At 43.1% G+C, this 22349-nt stretch overlaps 1 protein-coding gene and 1 long non-coding RNA gene across 4 annotated transcripts in view; one reads left to right on the top strand and one right to left on the bottom strand.

Annotated features, from left to right (window-relative positions):
• mrpl23 (mitochondrial ribosomal protein L23) overlaps positions 1-17673 on the top strand; it is a 59263-nt gene extending 41590 nt beyond the window's left edge. Inside the window, exon 5 of one of the 2 annotated variants that reach the window (XM_061773379.1) lies at positions 17116-17673. In XM_061773379.1, the coding sequence (XP_061629363.1) occupies positions 17116-17526 (411 nt within the window). In that variant the 3' untranslated portion in view covers positions 17527-17673. The remainder of the gene's footprint in view (positions 1-17115) is intronic. The other variant, XM_061773380.1, reaches the window with a different exon arrangement.
• Positions 775-7591, bottom strand: LOC133478754 (uncharacterized). 2 transcript variants are annotated; one of them, XR_009788752.1, is made up of 4 exons: positions 7449-7591; positions 6620-6768; positions 4187-4360; positions 775-1404 (listed from the first exon to the last, which is right to left on the bottom strand). It is a non-coding gene; the product is annotated as an uncharacterized LOC133478754 (long non-coding RNA). The 2 variants fall into 2 exon arrangements; XR_009788753.1 differs by lacking the exon at positions 775-1404 and having other exon boundaries at positions 3012-4360.
• Positions 17674-22349: the final 4676 nt, after the last annotated feature.

The following is a 22349-nucleotide window of genomic DNA, read 5'->3' as shown; positions in this document are numbered from 1 at the left end:
TAACAGAAGGGAGACCAGGCACGCAGATGGTCGAATGTGGTCCGACATCGTCATCAAGTGGGCAGCTGATGTTTCTCCACATTGACACATCATCATGTCAATTACAAATAAGAAATTCAATCTGAACAAAATGGCCCAGATCTTTGTTTAAATTGATCAAATGTTGCACTTGCAGTGCCTGATCATAACATGCACACTTTCTCTTAATCTCGCTCAGTGTAACGTGTTGTGTTTTGTAACTCTGTGCAAAGGGCGACAAAGCATTGGCCATTGACTGCCGGGCAACAAACTGGAAGCGCTAGCCAGATTATTTTGTGGCTCAGACAGAAAGATGACAAACATAGAATGCAAATAGAGATTTCCTGTGTCTCTTTCGATCTTGTCCCAGTTTGAATGAGAGACAGCAGAAAAAATGGAAAAGGGAAACGGCCTTGTTAAGCAAACAGGCCTGAGATCTCAGTTTGACTGACACTAGATGGCAACGTTTTGCCTCCATCCTTCGATTACCTTCTTCCATGCAGCTCATGTTATTGCCTTTTTGCTGCCACAAAGCAGATCCTTTGGAGTTTGTGTGCCGTGTAGGTTTGGGAAATGAGACAAATTCATGGGCAAATTTGAAAGGTCTTGTTAAGGTGCAATAATAATTCCTCGCTTCAGCTGCCCCCTGCTCCAGTGTGTTCCACTAACGTGTGTATGTGTTCACTGTGATGGGTTAAATGCAGAGAACAAGTTTCGTGTGCATGCATGCATGTTCATGACAATAAAAGATGATTCTTCTTCTTCTTCTTTATTTTAGCTACTGCCTTCAGAATTAAGCATTTACCCTTGAGCTACATTGGCGTGGGTGATCACATCTCCATTAAAAAATAAATAATAATTGTATTGTGTAGCTGCAAAAACGCGTTTTGTTTGGTGGGGCTAGTGTTAGTTTTTTTTGTTTTAAGATTTGCAAAGTTTTCATTGTTGTGGCTGATGTTGTTTTTCAATTGGATACATCCACATTCAATCATTGGCAAACGCCAGTCGTAAATAATATTCACAGTACAATCTTCCCCTTGAGATCGCAAAGCAAGTACTCTTGTTTTCGACAAAGGTGACTCATTTGATTCTCATTTGATAAATAACACGACACAAAGCTTTGAACTCTTAACTGGCCACCTTGAAAAACAAGATCTGAAGAAGTAGACATGCTTTGCATGGACGACGGCAGTTCCTGGTCCCTTCGTTCACCATTTCCTCACGAATACGGTGCCATTCAATTGTTGATGAGTAGAGTAGCTGATGCCCAAAGGTTTGGGCTCATCATCCAAGTCTACTGCAGATGTAATGTAGTGGTGGGAGGGGCGGCGAATGTGGGTGTCCAGCCCCAATGCTTTGTGTTGCCGATCTCGGGTCCGAGTGAACCTGCCGGGTCGAGGGGGAAATGTTGCTTATCTGTGAGGAATTGTATTATTTTCAACTATTTGGATTGCTGTGGCTCCCACTCTCCTTCCCTCCCTCTGCTTCCTTTTCACCTAGTCACGCAAACACAGGCTTTCCTCACACAGGCCTGTCTGTCTGCCTGGCTGCCGCTCTGCTTCCTTCCCTTCCCTGTCCTGCCTCACCCTTGCTTATCACATCAATTAACATGTTTAACTTGTGCCACTTTGCCCTCATCGCCCTCTGTGTGTTGGCGCGTTTTCATCAGTTGCAATGGGACCTAATTATTTCAAAATGCCCTTTTTTATTCTAATGTGCACTTTGTTCCAAATTATGAAGCATTTCAAATTAAAGTTGAATAAACATTTGATCTTTATTTTTACTGTGAAGGTTTTTGCATATGTTGTCCCCTGCGCTTTCTGTCAAATCAATAACATAAACCTCAGAAAAGTTGAATTGATTTGCCAGGTGAGCCTCAATGGAAAATTACATCCAGTGGTTGTTTCACAGCATGTAGTAAGTCATAGTTTTGGGGGGAAAAGAAGGCTCTCTCCGTTGATGAAAAGTGCAGAATAGTCCGATGCCTTACCAAAGGAATAAAAACATACATTTGCAGAAAATCCTCATCGTACTGTTAAGGAAATTGTGTATGATTCAGAAAGCAAATGAGTTACAGTGCCACCCCTTCACTGAGCTTGAGGTTGATGTCATAGCAAAGGGTGTGAATACCTATGTAACTGTTATGTACATTTACAGAAATGTCTGAAAATAGGGTTCTACTTTGTCATTATCTAATATTTTTTGTAGATCCTTTTGTCGAGTAACGATACTCAAATCAGCTTTAGAATACGTCTTTAACATAGCAAAATGTGGAAAATGCGAAGGGGCGTGAATACTTTCTGGTGGCACTGTTGTTCAGATGAAGGTCTGTCATGCAAATGCTTCATATGCAGAGAGCAGCTTTTCCAAATCCACTTCATGATTTGCAAGCACCTCTTTGAAGCTCCTGAATGTCGGTAGAGTCTCAAGAACATCTCCATGCAGGGTCCTTCAAATGGGTGCGGTCCGGCATAACGCGCTATTTCAGCCACCCTTAACAAACATTTCAAGTGGGCTGAGAAATACATGAACACTCATTTTCAAGCAGTTGTATGAACTTGTAAATTCTGTGCTACTTTGGATGGTTCAGATGGAATTAGTTGTGGATGACCCAGGCTGCGACATCAGCAAGGAGCTGGTGACGTGTTGTTGCTTTGGACTGGAATGATGGGACGTTAGATAGTAGGCCCCTTCAAAGTGACTGAAGGTGTCAACATGATACGGTGTTTCAAACTGACCATCTCCTGTCAGGGTATATACAATATGAAGCGAAGAACTGTGTCTTCCACAGTAAAATCATCATCCTCTGACCTCAACCCTATCGAAAGCTTGTGAGGCATCCTTAAGGGAAGATTTGACTTTTTGATTTTTATTTTAGAAATTGCTTTGAATCCCTGCTCTCACTTTCCCTCTACCATTCTATTACCCTTTATCTATGTGAGGAAGGCCGATACTTGAATTAGTGTGTTTACATTTTGTAACTATGTGTGGAGTCCAAGAAACTGAGATGCTTTTCCCTTGCAATCAAGCTTTGCTGAAAGCGCTCATTTTCCGTTGTCTTCTGATTTGGGGAATCTCACAAAGTGTGTAGCTGTGGAATGTATTTGTAGATTTAAGAAGAGCTTAGTGGAAAGAGAGCATACATTACTGAAAACCACCATAAAACCATGCACTTTGGAATGTCAAATGTAGAACTATTGACTAGTTAGTTGTCACACCTATTCTACGACACCTAGCAAATCATGCATCACCGGTTTTTGTGACATTCTTCTCATTGTGTCAATGGTTTAGTTTTATTTTTAGCATCCAGACCCCAAACTATTGAAAATTGTGAAATGTGGTTTTCATTAGGTACCCACAAAATGAGTAGTGATTATTTCCATAATAGAGGGCGAAACAATGTATTGGCAAGTGAATTGCCCTGACAGCTGCATCCTTGTCTGTTCTTTGACTTTCTCCAAGTGATCCTTACTTTCTCACTCAACCAGTAGCATCTTCTGGCATCTTCCTCGTTTCCTTGCATATTTCCTCCAGCTCCCCTGCATTTAGATTGCCGTGGCATCACACACATGCACAAATGTGCATGCTCGTAACCTTTCATGATTACCCCCTGACCTCATGACCTGTAATGACACAGCTGCCGCTTTGATCAGCCAATCAGAATGCGGCGCCACCCAGGTTCTCAGTTGAGCTGCCACTGGCCTGATAAAGCCCTCTGATAGGCCCCTGCTGATGCATTTCCTGTTTTGCTATGTGTCTTCGTTTTTTATTTCCTCCACCAGCTGGCCATGCATTCCTGAGAGTTGAAGAGGGGGGCAGGGACATTGCCTGGATGTTTACGTTGCAGTTGTATGTAGGGGTGACTGTATGTGTGTGTGGTTTTGTGCAGGGGTCTTAGCGTGTGTGTGCATGTGTGTTTGGTAGCCTAGATAGTTGGAGCTGGGGTGCTTGACGGAGGTGATTGAAATGGAGAGGGTGGGGCTGTTGTTTACATGAGTAGCAGGGGGAGAAATGGGGTACATTGTGGGGGTTGGGGTTGACATAGATGGAAGGGATCATGAGAGTGAACAGCTGTTAACGTGTGTGTACGTGTGCGTCATGGTGGTTAGGTTGACGACAGGCAAGGTTTAGGCGTGAGGTAGAAAAGATAGAAGACGATCAGATTCACCGTTTGTTCTTCACGGCATGGGAATATTTGGTTGTGTTGTTGTTATCAGCTGAGTGTCCACTTCAACAGCAGATGGATGTCAGCATCTTTGTGGGTGGTTGGGTGTGTATTTAGATGGTGATGATCCTTTTCCTGAGAGCTCTGTTACCAAGGTCCAATGTCTCCAGTAGAAGGCTGGGAGTAGACATGCCCGGACATGAAAACACACACACACACACACACACAAATATACACACCTTCATACGTGCACACACCCACGCACACACTTTGTTACCAGGCAGAAGTATTTACTCATGTGTATTTATGTCTCACTGGACACAGTGTTCAGTCTCTCTCTTCCTTGTGTCTTGTTCATACACCTGTCTGACTCTTGATCTCTGTCCCTCAAAGCATGCATAAATAAGTTATGGAGTCTTTTATGTTTACAGTGCGTTTATAAGAGTTTAAACGACAAAAGATTTTTCCTCTTTAAAGTGATTAAAGTCTGGTTGAAGACGATTCATTGATGACATCGTTGATCTATTTGAAGCGCAGTAAAGCAGTCCACAATCTTTTTTGCACCACGGACTGGTGGCATAGAAAGGCATCCATCCATCCATCCATCCATCCATTTTCTGTACCCCTTATCCACACGAGGGTCGCGGGAGTGCCAGAGCATATCCCAGCTATCTTTGGGCAAGAAGCGGGGTACGCCCGGAACTGGTCACTTCCCAATTGCAGATAGAAAGGCATAGAAACAAATTAAAATACAACCCACAATTGTCACCCTAAATGTCATTAGTGGGGGAGCCCTGCACGTTTTTCTCTTCAATGAGCCGTCCGGATTCATCTAGTGTTGTGAGATGGGACATTGTCGGCAGGCTCCTATAAATTAAGCATTTCCCTGTTTCACTGTGTCTATTTCACTTGTGCTATTGTATTATTGTATTATTGTGTTTGAGGATGGACTGGCATATTTGACCATCCTACTGGTCTCATTTTGGGTCAATATTTTCCACACATTTGTAGCCTCATACGGCTATGTAGTACTGCGGCGAATGTTGCGACACAGTGTCGTAAAGCAACACTAGTGTCGCGACGTTGGTTGGCGCGTATCGTGATTTTGTCATTTGTCACCATTTTTTTTTTTTTCCTCCTAATGTCGATATTCAATATGACTCAATATTTATCGTATGAAAGTTTAGAAATGTATAAAAGTGGACCAGACCAAATTGATTTAAATGATAAAGCAGGTTTATTTAACAATTATAAACATCACAAATAAATACATTGCTTTTCCCTCCGGGTATTTCAAAATATAATGATCTCAACATTAGTAATGCACCAAAATGAAATTACACAGATATACTCATGTTTTGTAGACTACGGTTGTTCCCAAATGATAGATGTGCCCTTTTTTTTAAAGGGCTATTTATGGCTCGCTCGTCGCTAGCATCTTCTCCTCCGGGTTGGCGCAAGTCTCATGGATTAGCGAAAAGAATAGAAAATCAAATCGATGATCCCTTTTTCCATATCGACCATTAATAAAATATTGATCGAATCAAGCTTCTCGATACAGACCAGAACTTTTTGTGATATGAATAAAGTTCTCATTATCACACAGTTGTTTCCCACCCTATTATTGAATGTAACGTTTTGGCGAGAAGAAGTAGCTTAAGTTCGCGCCTCTGCGCTCGTTCCTTGCTGCTAGTTCCGTGGTCCCGTTGGTATGAATATTTTAAGAGGCTAACTCGTATTCTTATCCACTTATTCTTGTAGTCTCTGACCAGTGCCAACTTATGGAGACTGTGTCGACTTGTTAGCCAGACATTTCACTGCCACACAGAGCCTTGATGGCCCGGCGATGGCTGCAGACGGGCCAGTCATAAATCGGTTCTGTAAATTGGCAGATTGGGAGACGAGGTGCCAAAAACACTTTAGCAGTTTGTCGAATTCGAGCTTTAAACGTCGACTTTAAAAGTCAACTAATTGCGTCAAACCCTAGTTTATATCTTGATGGCTCGATATTTTTCATTTATTTTAATACATGTAATTAAATCTAATATGCAAAAAAATAAACAAGACGAGTGTTTGTGCCCAACGGCGGCGAACAAAAGTGTGTCTTAACTTTGTTAAAATAAATGACCAGTTGCCTCAGTGATTATTAGTTTTTAGTTTTTAGATTATTAGTGTCTGACGCACTTGGAGCCTCAGCCTGAGCTTCAGTGAAGTCAACTCTGTCAATTCGGTGAGTGAAACAATACAATATGTCGATGCCAACATTGAGACAGCGAACAAGGCAAACAGTTGGTTATTTTTATTTTATTTTTAATTTTAGTTTATTTTAGTCTTCAAACCAACATAAGCACCGTTGACGACAAAAAAAAAAGCTTAACATCACAATGAATTGGGACAAAATTCACATAAACGTTTCACAATATCACAAACACTAACCTTGTGCCTCAGCGGTGGGTCGGGAAAGGAATCAATGTTTTATAGCATTTGCTTCCATCCATTGGGGAAAAAAATAAAAAATAATTCAAAATCACCGGTGCCGTGTGAAGTTACTTTTTGTGCCAAAATGCTGAGGTCCGGTGCATACCCTTCAAAATAAAAGGCTACAATTTTAAAACAGGAAGTTAAGTTAAAACATGCACATATAAACCATTTGATGGGATGAAACAGTCCCAAATAGCGATTTTAACAATGCTATATTTAACTTTTAGCTGAAACATTAATTAATGAATATTAAGTCAATTTGGTTAGCACATTGCCTGTTAGTTAATAGGTTTGATATTGATACTGGTTATAAAGAACCCCGAGTCAAATGTTCATTTTAGTCGCGGCTATGAGCTGCTAAGAAAATTGATTTTCATAATTTGGACACTCTTTATTTAAACCATGCAAACTTTTTTTGACCCAGCCCCCTAAAAGAATCGGAATCGATAATCGTTTGGAACCGGAATTGAAATAAGGAACCGGAATCGCTCAAATTCAAACGATGCCCAACCCTACCGGCTGTACAACTCAAGAGTGGTGTGAGTGGCTATGTTAATTCTAAACGTCTATAGGACCAAAGTGTGAGTGAGGGGATGGCCAAGCAATTCACATATTCATGAGTTATTTGTCGCAATAAGTGACTGGCCCCACACCCAGCGAAAAAGTCCCAGCGGTGTGTGCATGCGGACACATACAAGTGAATTTGCACTGTTTCGCATGCACAATGACTGACAGAAGTGTCCTGTCGGTGCAGTGCCTCCACCGCAGAGGCTGAGGACCCCACCCAATCAATCGAGAGACGGGATCTGGCCCAGAAATCCACTCGAGAGCAGTCTGGCAGACGGGGCACCTCCCACGCCGAGGGACCCAGGGCAGTCCGCTGGCCCCACCGAGGCGTCACGACAACCGGCCACCGAAAGGAGCCTGCAGGGCTGCCGCCTCCCCAGCCAACCCCCCCCCCCCCCCCCCACTCCCCCTCCACCCCCAGGAGAGCAAGACGGTCCCCCAACCCGCAGAGTACGCGATGCAGCTAGTCTCCGCCCAGCCCGAAGGTGGGACAGTGTCCCTTGTTTGTTGGAAAGGAGGGCGGATAGGGGTGTCCGACAGGGGGGACGATAAGGGTGGGGGGAAGCCGCGGGGCATGAGAGGGGAGACCCAATGCCAAGCAGCCATCCAGCTCGGAGGGCCCGACCTCAGGAGCACCGCCATCAAGCTAGTGAAAACCCACCTCCCCCCCAATTACCATGACTGCCAGGTTTCCCACAGGGCTGCCAGGCACTGTTGCCTAACAGCCAAATCCCCCCCCCTCTAGAGATGGGTGTATGTGGTGCAGTAAAAGAAACGGGATGAGTGTGTGTGATGCATTAAAATCCTGGGGGGCAGGCAAGGCAGAGGAGCAGGACGGAATGAAACCCGGTCCGACACCCGCACTCTCCCGACCCCACACCGGTCCCCCGGGGAACCCTGGATATGTGTGTGACTAGTGAGAAAACTATTTACAGTCAGTGGTGTGAGTGTGTGCTTGGTAGTGATTGAGAGGCATGGATGGCTCTTGCGGGTCGGGCCCATCAGGCAGCACAACCACAGACAAAGAGGGCCGCCGTACCCAGCCCCGCAGCACCGCAACCATTTAAAGTAACAGGGAAAATGTCAGTAACATGTCAGGATCCTTACATTTTTTCCCCCTTGGATCCAGAATCCTGTGGTGCCTTGAGATATGAGTGATCGAACAATTCGAACAATTCTACAGAAAAGAGGCTTCAAGCTGTTTAATGCCACGCGCAGATGAGATTTACTGTCAAAATACAAATAAAACAACGAAAATGACAGGTTGTGTATTCCAACTTCAGAAGAGTCAAACTCATGATGGAAAATACCATTGATGTGCTAACAGTTAGCATTGATAGTCACTGTTAGTTAGGCCTGTCACAATATTTTTTTAAGATGATATATTTGCCCAAAAACTATTACCATAAATGATATTGTTTTTTTTTGTTTTTTTATTTTTATTTTTATGCCCCTTAAAATCATGAAAAATAAAGCCCGCCCTCGAGCTTCAAGACTGTGCGGTTGGTGGGCTGAAGACGAGAACTTTCCATGCCAATCAAATATATGGTGACGTTCGCTGGCTGAATAACGTGTGCCCCTGAAGTTCTGTTTGATAAACAGGCAACTTTCCAGTGTTTGTTTTAATTGGGGACTAACACGCACAACAACTCGGCGAAAGGCACTGACGTTTTAAACGACTGAACTCATTAGCTCGTGGCCTGGCTTCTTAGATCGCGGGCTAGCTCGTTAGCGAGCTAAAGGCTAGGCCCGAACGGATTAATGGCACTTCCATTCATTTCAATCTGAAAGATGATTCTGAGTGTTTTTAGTTAAGAGTGTGGTCACGGAACGAAATAAACTTGTATCTGAAGGCGTCACTATACTAGATCTGAATGAAACTTCCTAACTTTTACCCGTTATGTTCATAATTATGGACTCACTCAATGATTTGTCAGGTGACAAATGTCTAAACTTTAGCAGACATCTGCTCTCTGAGTGCTTTTGTGTAGTGGTACACTCGCCTGACTTTGGTTCAGTTCCCACTCAGTGACGGTGCGAATGGTTGTCCGTGTCTATATGTGCCCCGTGACTGACTGGCGACCAGTTCAGGGTGTAGTCCTCCTTTCGGCCGAAGTCATCTGGGATAGGCTCCAGCGCCCCACGACCCTAATCAGGAGAAGCGGTGTGGGATGTACACTTGGCATATTGGATGCCCTCACGCCTTAAAAAAAATACACTAAGAAATGATAGAATTTATGAAGTTTGTTGAATTTGTCAAAGGTAAAACTTTCAAAAAGTAAACGTATGTATTCTGACAGTAATTTGCTGCTTTAAAGCTCAAATGAGGCAGCCGATTACCCAGACAACTGAATCAACGTCAACAGAGCAATCTCGTCTGACCTTTCCAGGCCTCCCTCTTCTACTCAAGACTGTTTTGACACACTGGAACACCTCCAAATGACCTCACCGGTGGTCATATTTGCTTATGATGGTTCCAGCAAACGTGGAAGAGGAAATATTTTCTTCAGAACTAATCTGAATCAGATTTTGTGAAGGGGACAACCTTCCCCACTAACCACGCTTCACCCCCACACTGACGCACACACACACATGCATAGGTACACACTCCCCAACACCAGCACTTCCTCATCTTCATATATTGTCCCTTACTCATCTGTTTTTGGAATGTCGGACAGAGGTCTGGACAGAGGAAAAACAGTGACGACAGATTCAGAGTGTGGATGTGTTTCTCGGTGTTATTGAGAAAGTAAGAGTGAATGTGTGGGCCACCCATAGACCTGCCTGCTCAAGCTGTTCACAATCATCTGGCCACATCTCTCCAATTTTCACATCTTCTTTCCTGCCTCTCCAACTGCTCCTTAGCTGTTTCTTTTCTGTGATTGTGGAAAAAAAATATTATGAAGAATGCGCCTTCTGCTTTCGGTCTTCGGCTCTATCCGGCGCTGTGACGTAACACGAGCCAAACGGCCTGTTGTGCGCTATTGTTCCATGCCGTCCTTCCCGTCCTTATATATTCGTTGTCATATGATTTAGCGATTTCACCGTGGTGTACTGTGTGGCATTTGGTTGTGCAAATGATTCAGGCAGTGGCAAGAGGTTCTTTGACTTTCCAAGTGAAAAAGGAAAACGTGACCGTTGGATAGGGAAAGTCAATCGACAGAAACATGCTCAGCTACGGGTGCCTCGCAAGCATTCCAAACTCCGTGCTGATCACTTCGAACCGGAGTGTTTTGAGGAAGACTTTGCAGAAAGCATCGGATACACAAGTGTAGTTCGGCAGAAGCTGAAACCAGCTGCGGTGCCGACTATTTTTCCTACAGTCATCTGGACCTCAACCGCCAGCAAGAGAACTAAATCTCGCAGCCGCCACGGTGCAGAAGAAATTCAAATTGAAACCCACTGAGACCACTGTCTCTTTTTCAAGAGATTTCTCGCCAAGAAACCCAAAGAATACTGACCAGATGTACATAATGCACGTACAATAAAATACTCATCACAAATAAATATAAGCGGGATGGCTGACATTGGACGGATTCCTGATTTCGTGGGTTTCATGAGCTGGAAGCCCAAATTCTGCACAAATAAACAAATACCTACTTGAAATGGTTTAAATTGTGGGCCCCTTAATCTATAATTTAGGAAAGTTTAATAATGGAAATAAATAAACTTTTCCATGATATTCCCATTTTTTTGGAAAGGGTCTGTACATGAATGAATAATATATGAACAGTCGTGAGAAGTGTTGGTTTACAAAGTCAACCGATGATCGAACACTGTCACTGCTCTAAGGTTATCGATAAGTCAGTATTTATCTGACAAATATATATCCTTACACTGCAAAGCCACATAAGAAATCTGAAGAAAGTTGCCAATTTGTGCTTGCCAGGAACCTTGGTGGCAGCACGGTGGCCGAACGGTTAGAGCGTCTGCCTGCCCCGCCCGCCTGTGCGGAGTTTGCATGTTCTCCCCGTGCCTGCGTGGCTTTTCTCCGGCCGGGTACTCCCAAAAAACATCCATGGTAGGTTAATTGAAGACTCTCAATTGCCCGCAGGTGTGAATGGTTGTTTGTTTGTATGTGCCCTGCGATTGGCTGGCAACCAGTTCAGGGTGTACCCCGCCTCCTGCCCCATGATAGGCTCCAGCGCTCCCGCGACCCGCGTGAGGAGAAGTGGCTCAGATAATGGATGGATGGAAGGAAACTTGGTTGGGGAAAATCCACTCAACTGTCAAACTTGTTTTTTCCAGCTGAGAACAATCTTTAAAGGGAATAAAATATGGAATCACTAAAAGGGAAAAACTGTTGACTCTTTTATGAACAGGTTGCCTTTGTGTTTCCATTTTTAAATGTATTCTTTATTCAAATAAGTACATAGCTGTTGATGTCAGAGAGAGCAATTCGTTCTTGGAAAGCCACGGGTAACAACATGCAGAGGTTTGCCCCGACACACCACATAAACAGCTACTTCTTTTATCTGTTGCAAAATGCATCAATCATGACAAGTACAGAATTGGAATCAGATTTTTTTTAATTCCCTCAGCTACTTGCCTGCCAAAATCTGTAACCTTGATACATGGCCAAAAACTTTGTCCAATAAACAAGCTACTTGAGAGTCCATCTGACCTTGATTTACTAGCTGCACTTTTCTAGCAATTGGTAATGTGACCTTAAATGAACTAGATCCATTATTATTTTTGTTGTTTTTTTTAAAGCAGCTATTGCACCCACGCATGGTCAGGACCAAGAAAGCTGACGTGCAAATGTGTGATGGCACCTTTATCCGCAGTGGCGCGGACTTGCACATCACCTTCCCGACACACACGCGCACACACACACGGACGTAGACGCATGAACTCACCCAGACTGGGGTCTCCCCCGGCCGGCTCTAATCCCTGTAACCTCTCCCCCTGTAGTTCGCCAGACTCTCCTACCGTGTGCTGAAACTGGATGAAACCACAACTTGAATACCTTCTGTCACCGTCATTCACACACTTAAGCACAACACACACTCGCACACTCCATCAGTTGTCAAAATGACTCCTCTGGTATGATTCATCCCACCACACAGCCACCACAGCCGCAAAACCCACAGACTCAAGAGATTTCTCACTGTGTTCGTCAACACCTCTCTTTCAGTGTACTGGCCAGATATGGTCATAGTTAAAGCCCGACCGCCAACATTTGGTTGCATTTATTTAATGAACTGCCTTGTGGATGCTATTTGGCTTCAGAGGCTTTTGGATTATCCCTCCCCAACAATTGCTATAAAGTCAGTCGCATTGTCAGACTGTTTAAAGCCTTTTTAAGATTGACCTCAGTGAGAGTTCCTCTTTTCAGAAATTCGGTCATGTGCGGTCACCCGAGAAGTCGGAGTACGTAACCCCACCCCTCATTCAACAGGCTGTTCTCAGATTGTGAAAGCGGTCTATTTTGGATGTATTCGGTTTTATTGTCTCAGATTATCTGAGTCCATGTGATCTCAAGTGGTTTTTGCAGATGTCCGATTTGTAAAGTTAATGTCAAATACCGTAGGGGTGAATTTCATCTATTGGAGATTATTTATTTATTTTGTTTTCTTCTTCTTCAAATTTGACAGTTGTTGAAGTATGAAACATGCATGAGAATTTTCCCTTTAGCTTGTCTGAGATTATCTGATACCTCTTTATGACTTTTTTTTTTTTTTTTTTTTTTCTTTCACAGCAGGTTAAATCCGCCTTTTGTGCCCGCAGCAGGTGACTGTGCCATAAAGTTCTATTCAAACGCAAACTGGAAAAGAGACCTGCACAGTCACCTTCCTCTTTTTAATCAAAGACTTTAACACATCAACTCAGAACAACTATATCTTCTGTATTTCATACTTAAATCTCAGCCTATGAATAATAGAAGACGCACCCTGCTCACATTTTCCTCGTATTGATTTCACATGCATTCCAAGGCTGCCGGACACAGTATTTTCTCTGCTCTTTTTTTTTTTTTCATAAGGAAAAAGTATTATACTTGAATACACACAAACCTTTCCCCTCCAAAAGCTATTTTTGTACTTCGTGGCCATTTTGTGGCAAATTAGAAGCAAAGGTCAGCAAAGAACAAAGTTGTTCTTTGTGTGCGTCTTTTCATTTCTTTTCACTTCCCATCTTTCTCTGTGTTTGCAAACTGGATTTGTCCGGCTTTGGCTCTGACAACCTTGTTCACGAACAGGAATCTTGATTCGATTTTGATTCGACATTTTTCCGAAGTAATAGACCTAAAAGTGGACACAACCCAGTGAAGCTGCGTAATAGTCGCCTACGCAGCAGGTTTCCGCAGACTGCCGGAAAGGTGCTCACTTCTCCAGTGTGTCACCCAAAGACATTTGCTTGCTATGTTCACAACTGGAACAAATGAAAGAAATAGTGAAGTCAGATTGTTTTTCCGAGGCTAACAACAGATAAGAAATGTGCTGTATTGGATACTTGAACATACAACACTGTTTGGAAACAAATAGTGCAAACTTGGAACTTCAAAGTGTTGACAAACAATTGCGTTATCATTCCCATGTGAACAATGAAAAACATTTTCGGAAACCGGGACGTTTGTTCAATCTGGGCACGCGCAAATACTTCCCAGTCACGACGGGGGAGGTTGAACAGAACACGTTGTTGTAACGCTTTCTCAACGAAAGGTACATTTATTGCATTGCTGCCGTGTCCGGCAGAGCTACTAACGTACAAAAGTCGTCATTCTCATTCCACATACTGTATACGACCGAGGGTATTCGAAAGACTCTTTCATTTCGTGCGTGAAGAGCACTTGGTACCATCGCCAACTACTGTCCAGCGTGCTGTTCGTGTTTGCTTGAGCAGTTTTTGCAGATCTGTGTAAGTGGGAATCGTTGTGACGAGGTTGTTGTCGTCGGTATGTGAAACTTCAAAACAAAGGAAAAGCATTTCTTTAAAGTTGTAGTAAAAGTGCTCTTAGTCTTAATCTTAAATGTGTCTGCAGTCTCTTACGGATGGCAAGAAAGTGTTTCAGAACCAGTTGATTTGGTTTCTTATCGCCATTGCACCTCAGTTCTTCACCAGACGTCTTTCTGAGAGAAATTCTCTCGTCAAATCCAGTAACCTATTCAAATCAATTCCAATCTCAAAACTTGGATGGGGCAATTCGAGTTGGAACCACTGTTTTATTTTCTTTCTTTCTGTCTTTCTTTTCCTCCATCTGATGTTTGTTCCCTGGTTGTTTTGAACATTACTTATGCATTTTGCATTGAATGCACTATGACCATAACTCACTTCCACTTTTAACTGCACACGTTCTCTGGAACATGGCAAGCTTTAAATTAGAAGTTGAGACTGACTTCTTTCCAATTGAGGCAAACTGGGGGTGTAATGGGTGCTAAAGAGGGGTATCGTTACATGGCCTGCAGTAGGAGCCTCATCCCGCTATTGCAGGATGGCAGCTTGATTCAATTGAGAGCTTGGTGAAGATGATGGCTGGATGAGGAAAAATATCTTCTTCCATTTCGTGATGGGCACAGCAGTTCTTTTGTGTGTATTGAATCACTAGAATCGGTGGCTTAAAAAGATTCGTTCAAAGGATTCGTTTACCGAATCGTTCAGCTCTTTTTCACAGAATCGTTCGAGTGCTTTCTCATTCAGTTAATGGTTCACGTTCACTCAACACGTTCACCGAAGGACTGTGCGTTGTTGTTGTCATGTATTGTAAACGAGGAAAAAGATTTGAAAACTAAAAAAAACGTAAGCTAAGTTATCAGCAAGCTCTCGAACAAACGGTTTGCGTCGTGACTTGTTAAACATCCTTGCGGTGAGCTAAGCTACGGCACACATCCTTCCGACGTGCAGATCGATGCAAACATCGCATTTTTTTTTTGTCTTTTCAAGATGGAGGTCAGTTGTCTATTTAGCACAGTAGTCACAACTTTAATTAAAGCAGCAACTTGGTTAAAAACAAGTTACACGTAGTTAAAAACATCTCCGTCAGAGAGCAGCTCTGGTAGGAAGCTAGGAAGTGCGTAAACGATGATCATCGCGTGTTTATGTCAAGACGAGCATGCGCAAACAGAGCGCAGCCGTTCCACTCTTTAACATGATGAAACTTGACTTCTGAAAAAATGGAATACAAGCCTCCATATAAACCCGTCTCAGTCTTCTCTAAACCACTCTCGTTCTTTCTCTCTCTCTCTCACCCACCCTTCCTCTCTTTAACACAGACGAATATATAAGGTGCGATCGGCAGACTGACGCAGGACAGAACGTTTCCGCTGGGAGCGCTCGGAGGCCGAGGGGGACAGGTTAAGTCGTGGTGTGGTGCGATGACTATATTTGTGTCTCACTATTTTCAGTGTCAGGGCTTAGGCTCACGTTCACACTGCAGGGTATGATGCCCAATTGACATGTCTTTTGTTCCAAAAAACAAATGTGACGTCCACTGTCAACGCAATGTGTGGGTGAAGTGACACGCACGTGTGGCGCAGTTTTACGGAAGTAAAATGTGACAGCATTTTTATCCTTAGTATTTGTCGCTGTTATACATTGCAGCCAGGTAAATAGAAAGTAGCTGTTGGCAGTACTAAGTAAACGACTAAGAATGTAGGAATGTGTAAAATAGCTTCATTTGGCAGGTTCGACCATATTAAACCAGTTTGTACACAATCATACACGTCCAAAGCGAAAACATCACAGGATTGCTCATGTTAAAGAACGTCCACTGACGTGGAAAAAAACAACCTGTTTTTGCATGTGTGACCTGACATCAGACATGAATTGATTAGAGTTGAATGCCATTCTGTTATTCTTTGTATTTCGAGTTGAGTCATTGTTATTGCTTTATTAGCAGCTGAGATAAACCAAGCAGCTGGTGCCTATTAGTCTCATATCAACTGAGAAAGAAACATGTACACAACATGTACTTGCACCTGGCCACATACTACGTAATGAAGCAAAGTAAATATACAATGATGATACCAGTGAAAGCTGCCTCGACACTCTCCCACTTGAAAAGGTTTTGGAAGCCCACTCCAGTCCGCCTCTCGGGAATCAAACCAAACTATGTGGTAATGAAAGGCTTGTCTCTCTCGGTATTTATTTGGGGGAAACAGACAATGTAACATTCACATCAGAGTGGGCCCATTCTTTTATGCCTACTCGCTGAACCCAAACTAAATACTTGACATATTTAATCAGAATATTTGATATACAGCGCTGGCAATTGATTTCATGATAATGAAAGTGGATTTGTCAGGTGGAAGCTGTTGCTGGTGTCAACTGGTGTTTGCAACTGTAGATCACCTTGGGGGATGATTATTGGTTTCCCACACGAACCAAACAGGGATCCCCGGTTAAGTTCTGGCTGTGGATGCAAGGGAGTCGTTTCAGGCTGCAATAATCTGGCTCCCGTTGAAAGATGCTGTCCGGCGTCCATTGGAGAGGATGAGGACAGGCGCTGTTGGATGTGTGCATATTGCTGCACCCGCTGACCTGAGTGCGTGCGTGCGTGCGTGTGTGTGTGTGTGTGGGTGCTGTACTGCGCACTAACCTGACAGACTGGTGAGCCAGCAATGCATTAGCCATGGCTAGAGATTGGTATGGAATAAATAATGGATACCATCCTTTACCTCTGAATAAATCAGGACCAGAGAAATGGAGAGAGACAGGAGATTACGTCCAGAAGAGAGCTGGAAAAATTGAAAGTCGGAGCGAGAACAGTGTTTGTCTAACCGGAGGAATAATATTGCGGTGTAAAATTTTGTCCTGCTTTCCAAATCTCACTTTTGGTATCTGCATTATTATCATTAAAACATCTTTAGAGGCAAACGCGCGTTTCATTGTTTTTTTGGGATGAGAATGCTTGGTTTTCTTCAATAGTTTTCTTTTTTGCTCTTCTGACTTTGCATTTCAGTCTCAAGGCCAGACGTTCGGCTTTCCTGATATCTTCCCAGCAAAGACCGGCACGCCAGCAGAGGGTTCCATGGAGGAGATTCAGGAGAAGTTCATGGAGGACGAAAAGCAGAGGCAGAAACCTGACCCGAGGAGAGGAGGGGTCACGGAGTGGTTCGGACTCTGAGGCGGCTCACCTACTAGGGACTCTCTGTCTGTGTGTGTGTGTGTGGGTCGGAGGCTGTTTCATTGGGAGAAATACATTGAAGAAGCGACTGTTGGGATGTCGCTTCTACTCTTTTTCTGCATACATAGCTCACAAGCGCACAGGCCTCTTCGTGTGTGTACGACATTTTTTTGGGAGACCGGTAGCTGGAGCCAGAACAGAATCCCCCGGAGGAGGCAAATGTGTTTCATGAAACTGTCCCGCCCTACAGAACCTCACTCACCTCCGATGACCTTCTCTCTTGCCTCCTCCTTTTGGGCCACATTTGTTCTCCCCAAAAATCACGTTTGCTCAGAAGTCTCATTTTATGTCAATAATAAATGTGAAAAAAAAGACTTAAGTATTTGTACAGTCCATTTTTAAGTCACATGTTAATAAAACAATTAACACGAACACAGTAAAGCACTCTTCAATTTGTTAAGACAAATGTGTCACCTGTCACACAAGACTTGTGAACCACTGCTAATGTATGCTGTAAAACATTCAAACATAGTACCTTAGATTTTATGAGTGAATATGTCACCCTGGACAAAAGTACTGGGACAATGCTGAAGTCTGCAGAGGTCTTACGCAAGTATGGAGAAGTGCGGAATTTGATTTCAGAAAATGTATAACGTGAAATTTTTTACAGCGAAATTGGGGTCTGGCGTATGGCATTTTCAAATCTCCAATGTGTAGGAAAATAACAAGCAAGTCAATCTTGAATGATCTGCCTGTTGGTGAAAATGTGTGAGCAGGCCGTTCTGTGCTTCCACCCCACAGTTAGGCACCATTGAGTTTCTCAGCTTGGCTGGCTGCAATTCCAGAGCAAAAGTTCCACTTTGAAACAGCAGCTGATGCACCATCATCATGTAAAAGTTCAAAGGTAAGCAGATCTGAAGTGTTAGCACAGATTAGCATGAGCTAACAGTGTTCCCTGCATTAGTTTCTGATAAAAATGTTCAGCTAAGTCGGTGGGGGGGGGGGGGGATTGTTTGTATTTACCGTTGCCGCTGGCCCTTTTTAAAAATGTCTTTTTTTTTCTTTTTTTTAACATTAAACCTTTGAATTCTTGTGTAATATGAAATCCACTTGAGGTGCGTTTTTTTTTATCAAATACAATTCCCTTCCAAAAGTATTGGAACTTACATCATCAATAAAGACAAGTGAGCCCGTTCCAGGAGCTGCCATGCATGCCCAAGCCATGACATGACCTCCACCATGCTTCACACATGAACTTGTGTGTTTTGGATCATAAACAGATCTTTTCTTTCTCCATATTTGGTCGAGGTTAATGTTGGTCTCATCAGCCCATACATCTTTGTTCCAAAGCTTTTGTAGCTCATCTCTGTACTACTTTGCAAAATCGAATCTGGCCTTCCGATTCTTTTTGCTGATGAGTGGTTTGCATCTTGTGGTACGGCCTGTATATTTCTTCTCTCCAAGTCGTCTTCGAACAGTGGATTGTGATACTTTCAACCCTGCCCTGTGGAGGTTGGCAGTGATGTCACTGACTGTTGTCTTTGGGTGTTTCTTCACAGCTCTCACAATGTTTCTGTCATCAAGTGCTGTTGAGACCCTTGGCCGACCTGTTCGATGTCTCTTGCTCAGTACACCGGTAGTTTCTTTCTTTTTGAGGACGTTCCAAATTGTTGTATTGGCTATGCCCGATGTTTGTGCAATAGCTCTGATCGAGTTTCCCTCCTCTCTCAGCTTCAAAATGGTTGACTTTTCTCCCTTCGACAGCTCTCTGGTCTTCATGTTTGCTGAACAGCAAATGCAGTTTTCACAGGTGAAACCCAAAGCCAAAGACAAGCACTATCTAATGTTTAAGCAATCAGTCTAAAAGGCCACACCTGAGCAACTAGAAACACCCATCAGTCATGTTCCAATACGTGAATACAATACTTGAAAATGAAAACTACCTTCACCTCCAAGACATTCTAAGGTAACTCTTCCCTTAAAATAAGCCCTACTACATTTCTCTTCCCATCTACACTATGGTAAAATAATTTGAACCCTGCCCCTAAACGTCTAGCCTTACTGCCTTTCCACCTGCTCTTGTGGACACAATACAGTAAGTATATCAGCAGGTTTTAAGCCGGATGCCCCTCCTGACGCAACCCTGTGCATTTATCCGGGCTTGGGACCGACCTGCACTGGCTTGTGCCCCACATAGGGTTGCATTGAAACCAGTAATTACACATACACTCGAAATGCATGTTGTATTTTCCTGCTACATTTAGATGAGGGGTTTGTATTCCAGCTATCAGGCTAAGCCCCCAATGGTTTGGTGTTTATACAATGCTAAGTTGCCTATGCATGTTTTCACCAGCTCTATTTTTTTTGGTTCACAATTGGTTTTTTTCCACAGGTGTTGCTACATGGAGTAGAATTTATGCATCATGCAGAAAGGCTTTCTATGATGATGTAGATCGTCGGAACCTGCTGTGAATGTGGTAGGCTGTATAAAAGCAGCACACCTGGTATCCTGTACATCTTGATTACATATCATTACACGCGGTATTGATGTCTGGTGTCCTAACTAGTCCTATAAACACACTGCACTTGATCTTAGCCCATATGCCATATAGTCATTTGTCCTGGGTCAGTATGATTTTGATTATTTCTTTTGCAGGATGTGTTGTGACAAGGGAAAGGTGAATGCGGCAGGCTATGTACTCTGAAGACCCTCATCCAGGATACTGTGCAGTCACTTGTGCAGCCAAATGCACTAGGTAAACATAAGTTTTGCACACTTTGAAATATGTACAGGAGGATGAAGCTCTAAGAAAATGGAATGGACTCATTTATTAGAAGAGCCTTACAATGAGTTAAAAGTATGTTGATTAGAATATTTAACTTTTTTTAATTTTTTTAAATTTATTTCTTGATTGTACTTTTTTGTATGTGTAATTTTTACACTTCTTGAACAGGGCATGGAAATGTAACAAAGATATAACACCTGTGTATGTTGTCTTTCCTCCTCCTAAAGCTCCGAAATGCAACACAAAGCGTATTACATTCAATTAAAATATGAAAATTAAACAAAATTAGAAATAAAAGCAAAACTCTATTGATAATTATAGAGGCCCTGATTACATTGGATTTCTTTCCTCTTTTACATTCAGAAAAGTTAACATAGACCGTATATTTAAAGCCACCGTAAAATTACAGTAGTTAGTTGTAATTCTCTGTACTTTAAATGAAGGCAAATATTCGAGGTGAACTGAATTAACAAACGGGGGGAAAAAAAGGAAACCAAACCTCGAGGGGCTTTTAACGCAAACACATCTCGGTATCGGGTCGATACAAAAATTGGCAGTATCGCACACCGCTAATCTGACGATCGCAATGTAGTTTGTGCGAGTGGAGCTGCCGTAGTGTGACGTCATCGGCAAGCGCCGCAAGCCACCGAGGAGTCTCAATTTACGCGATTTGCGCATATGTGCCGTTCAAGTGAAAAGTGAAAAGTGAAGCTCGCCCAGCGGCTTCACTTTTTCAAGTCAGAGTCCGCCACTGACCACGTGTGCAATTTGGAGTTTCAAAATAAGAGCGTCAACCAGAAGTCTTCTGTTTGCTGCTTAAATGTTGCTGTCTTGACATCATTTTGACAGAATAGAACAGAATGCCTTCTATTGCCACTATACAAAGATTGGCTTTGTAAAGTATACTTCTATCTTAGAAAACCAGGCGCACACAACTAAGCATGTATTCATGAAGAGACAGGAATTGTATTCAAGGGAAAAACTGAGGTAAAGGAGAAGTCCCACTTTTTTTAATGAGTGCCCTGTGAAAGGTTAATCTATTAAGCATTTTCATTTGTGCATTACATTACTGTTATTTAAGCTGTCCCTGGATTTGTGCATGGGTGGTAATGTCACAGTGGCTGGAGGAGGAGCGAAACTTGCGATGCAGTTGCTAGAAGAGAAGGTAAGTAGTGAAAGATGCTGTGTAGCCATTGCTAAGTTAGCGGCCAAATCAATAATCATCTCTTTCTCGCTGTAATGCCTCATATTGTGCTTTTGTATATTTTGTAAAATTGCAACGTGATAGCGGTGGTGTTTGGGTCACTTGAACCTCCACTGAAGGACCAGGTCCCAAATGCACCACCTGTTTATTATTTGTGTCAAGAACAAATATGTCATAGTAAGTTATCTTACTTTGAGAAAGTAACTGAATTTGTGAAACTACATTCCCAAGGTCATCTCAGCAACACGGGTGGTAGCATCGTGTCGTGCAGCTTTGACCTGCAACCTTTTCTTTTTTTTTTTTTTTATGAGTTTGCCTCCGATGAATTGACCAATTTAGGTACACAACATTTGAGATGTTTCAGCATCGTGGAGTGTTTTCTTATTTAGTTTGAGCACCTCTTGCCATAAATCGAGACCATCTTATTGTTACTACTTGTTGCAATAAGAAGCAATAAACAGTCACTTGTCCAAGTGGTGCGCTTGCTTTTTCTTGCTCTCCTCGCCTCATCTCCCATGACTGCTGCAGTCAACAACTGGCTCTGCAAGTCGCCGCTCGCCACACGAGCTGGCCCGCACGCGTGCCGACGTGGTCTGGTAGCTGTTTTGACAAAGTAATGATCTGTGATTGAATCGGGCCACCGGAGGACTGAGCTCTTACGGTAAAAAGACCCAAAAAGGGGAAGGAGCGCTCCCAGGCGCACTCAGACCCTCCATTATGCCTGCGGGCCAAGGTTACAGTAAGTGTCCCCCAGCCGTGACCGCAAAATGCTGGCTCATACAAAAGGTCTTGTCCCTGCCCCGCGGCAAGCCAACTCTGCTATCACTAAGGAGAACGTCAATATTGATCCTGTTGGCCCATTGTGCGCTGCCTGGAACCGCGAACCCCCTGCACTGCTTTCAAGTGAGCTGATTTTCAACTGGACGATCTACTTATTACTCAGCTCTTCTGTCTGCCGTCTTCGTACACTTGCTTTCTTCTTTTCTTTCTTTCTTTCTTTCTTGTTTTCCCGTTTGGAGTGTTGCTGTTTTTTTAATTTGACCTCCAAAGTCGTCCTCTCACTCT

This window comes from Phyllopteryx taeniolatus, chromosome 5 (assembly GCF_024500385.1).
Source record: "Phyllopteryx taeniolatus isolate TA_2022b chromosome 5, UOR_Ptae_1.2, whole genome shotgun sequence".
NCBI classification, from domain to species: Eukaryota; Metazoa; Chordata; class Actinopteri; order Syngnathiformes; family Syngnathidae; genus Phyllopteryx; species Phyllopteryx taeniolatus.
This window is presented reverse-complemented; position numbering and strand designations above follow the sequence as displayed.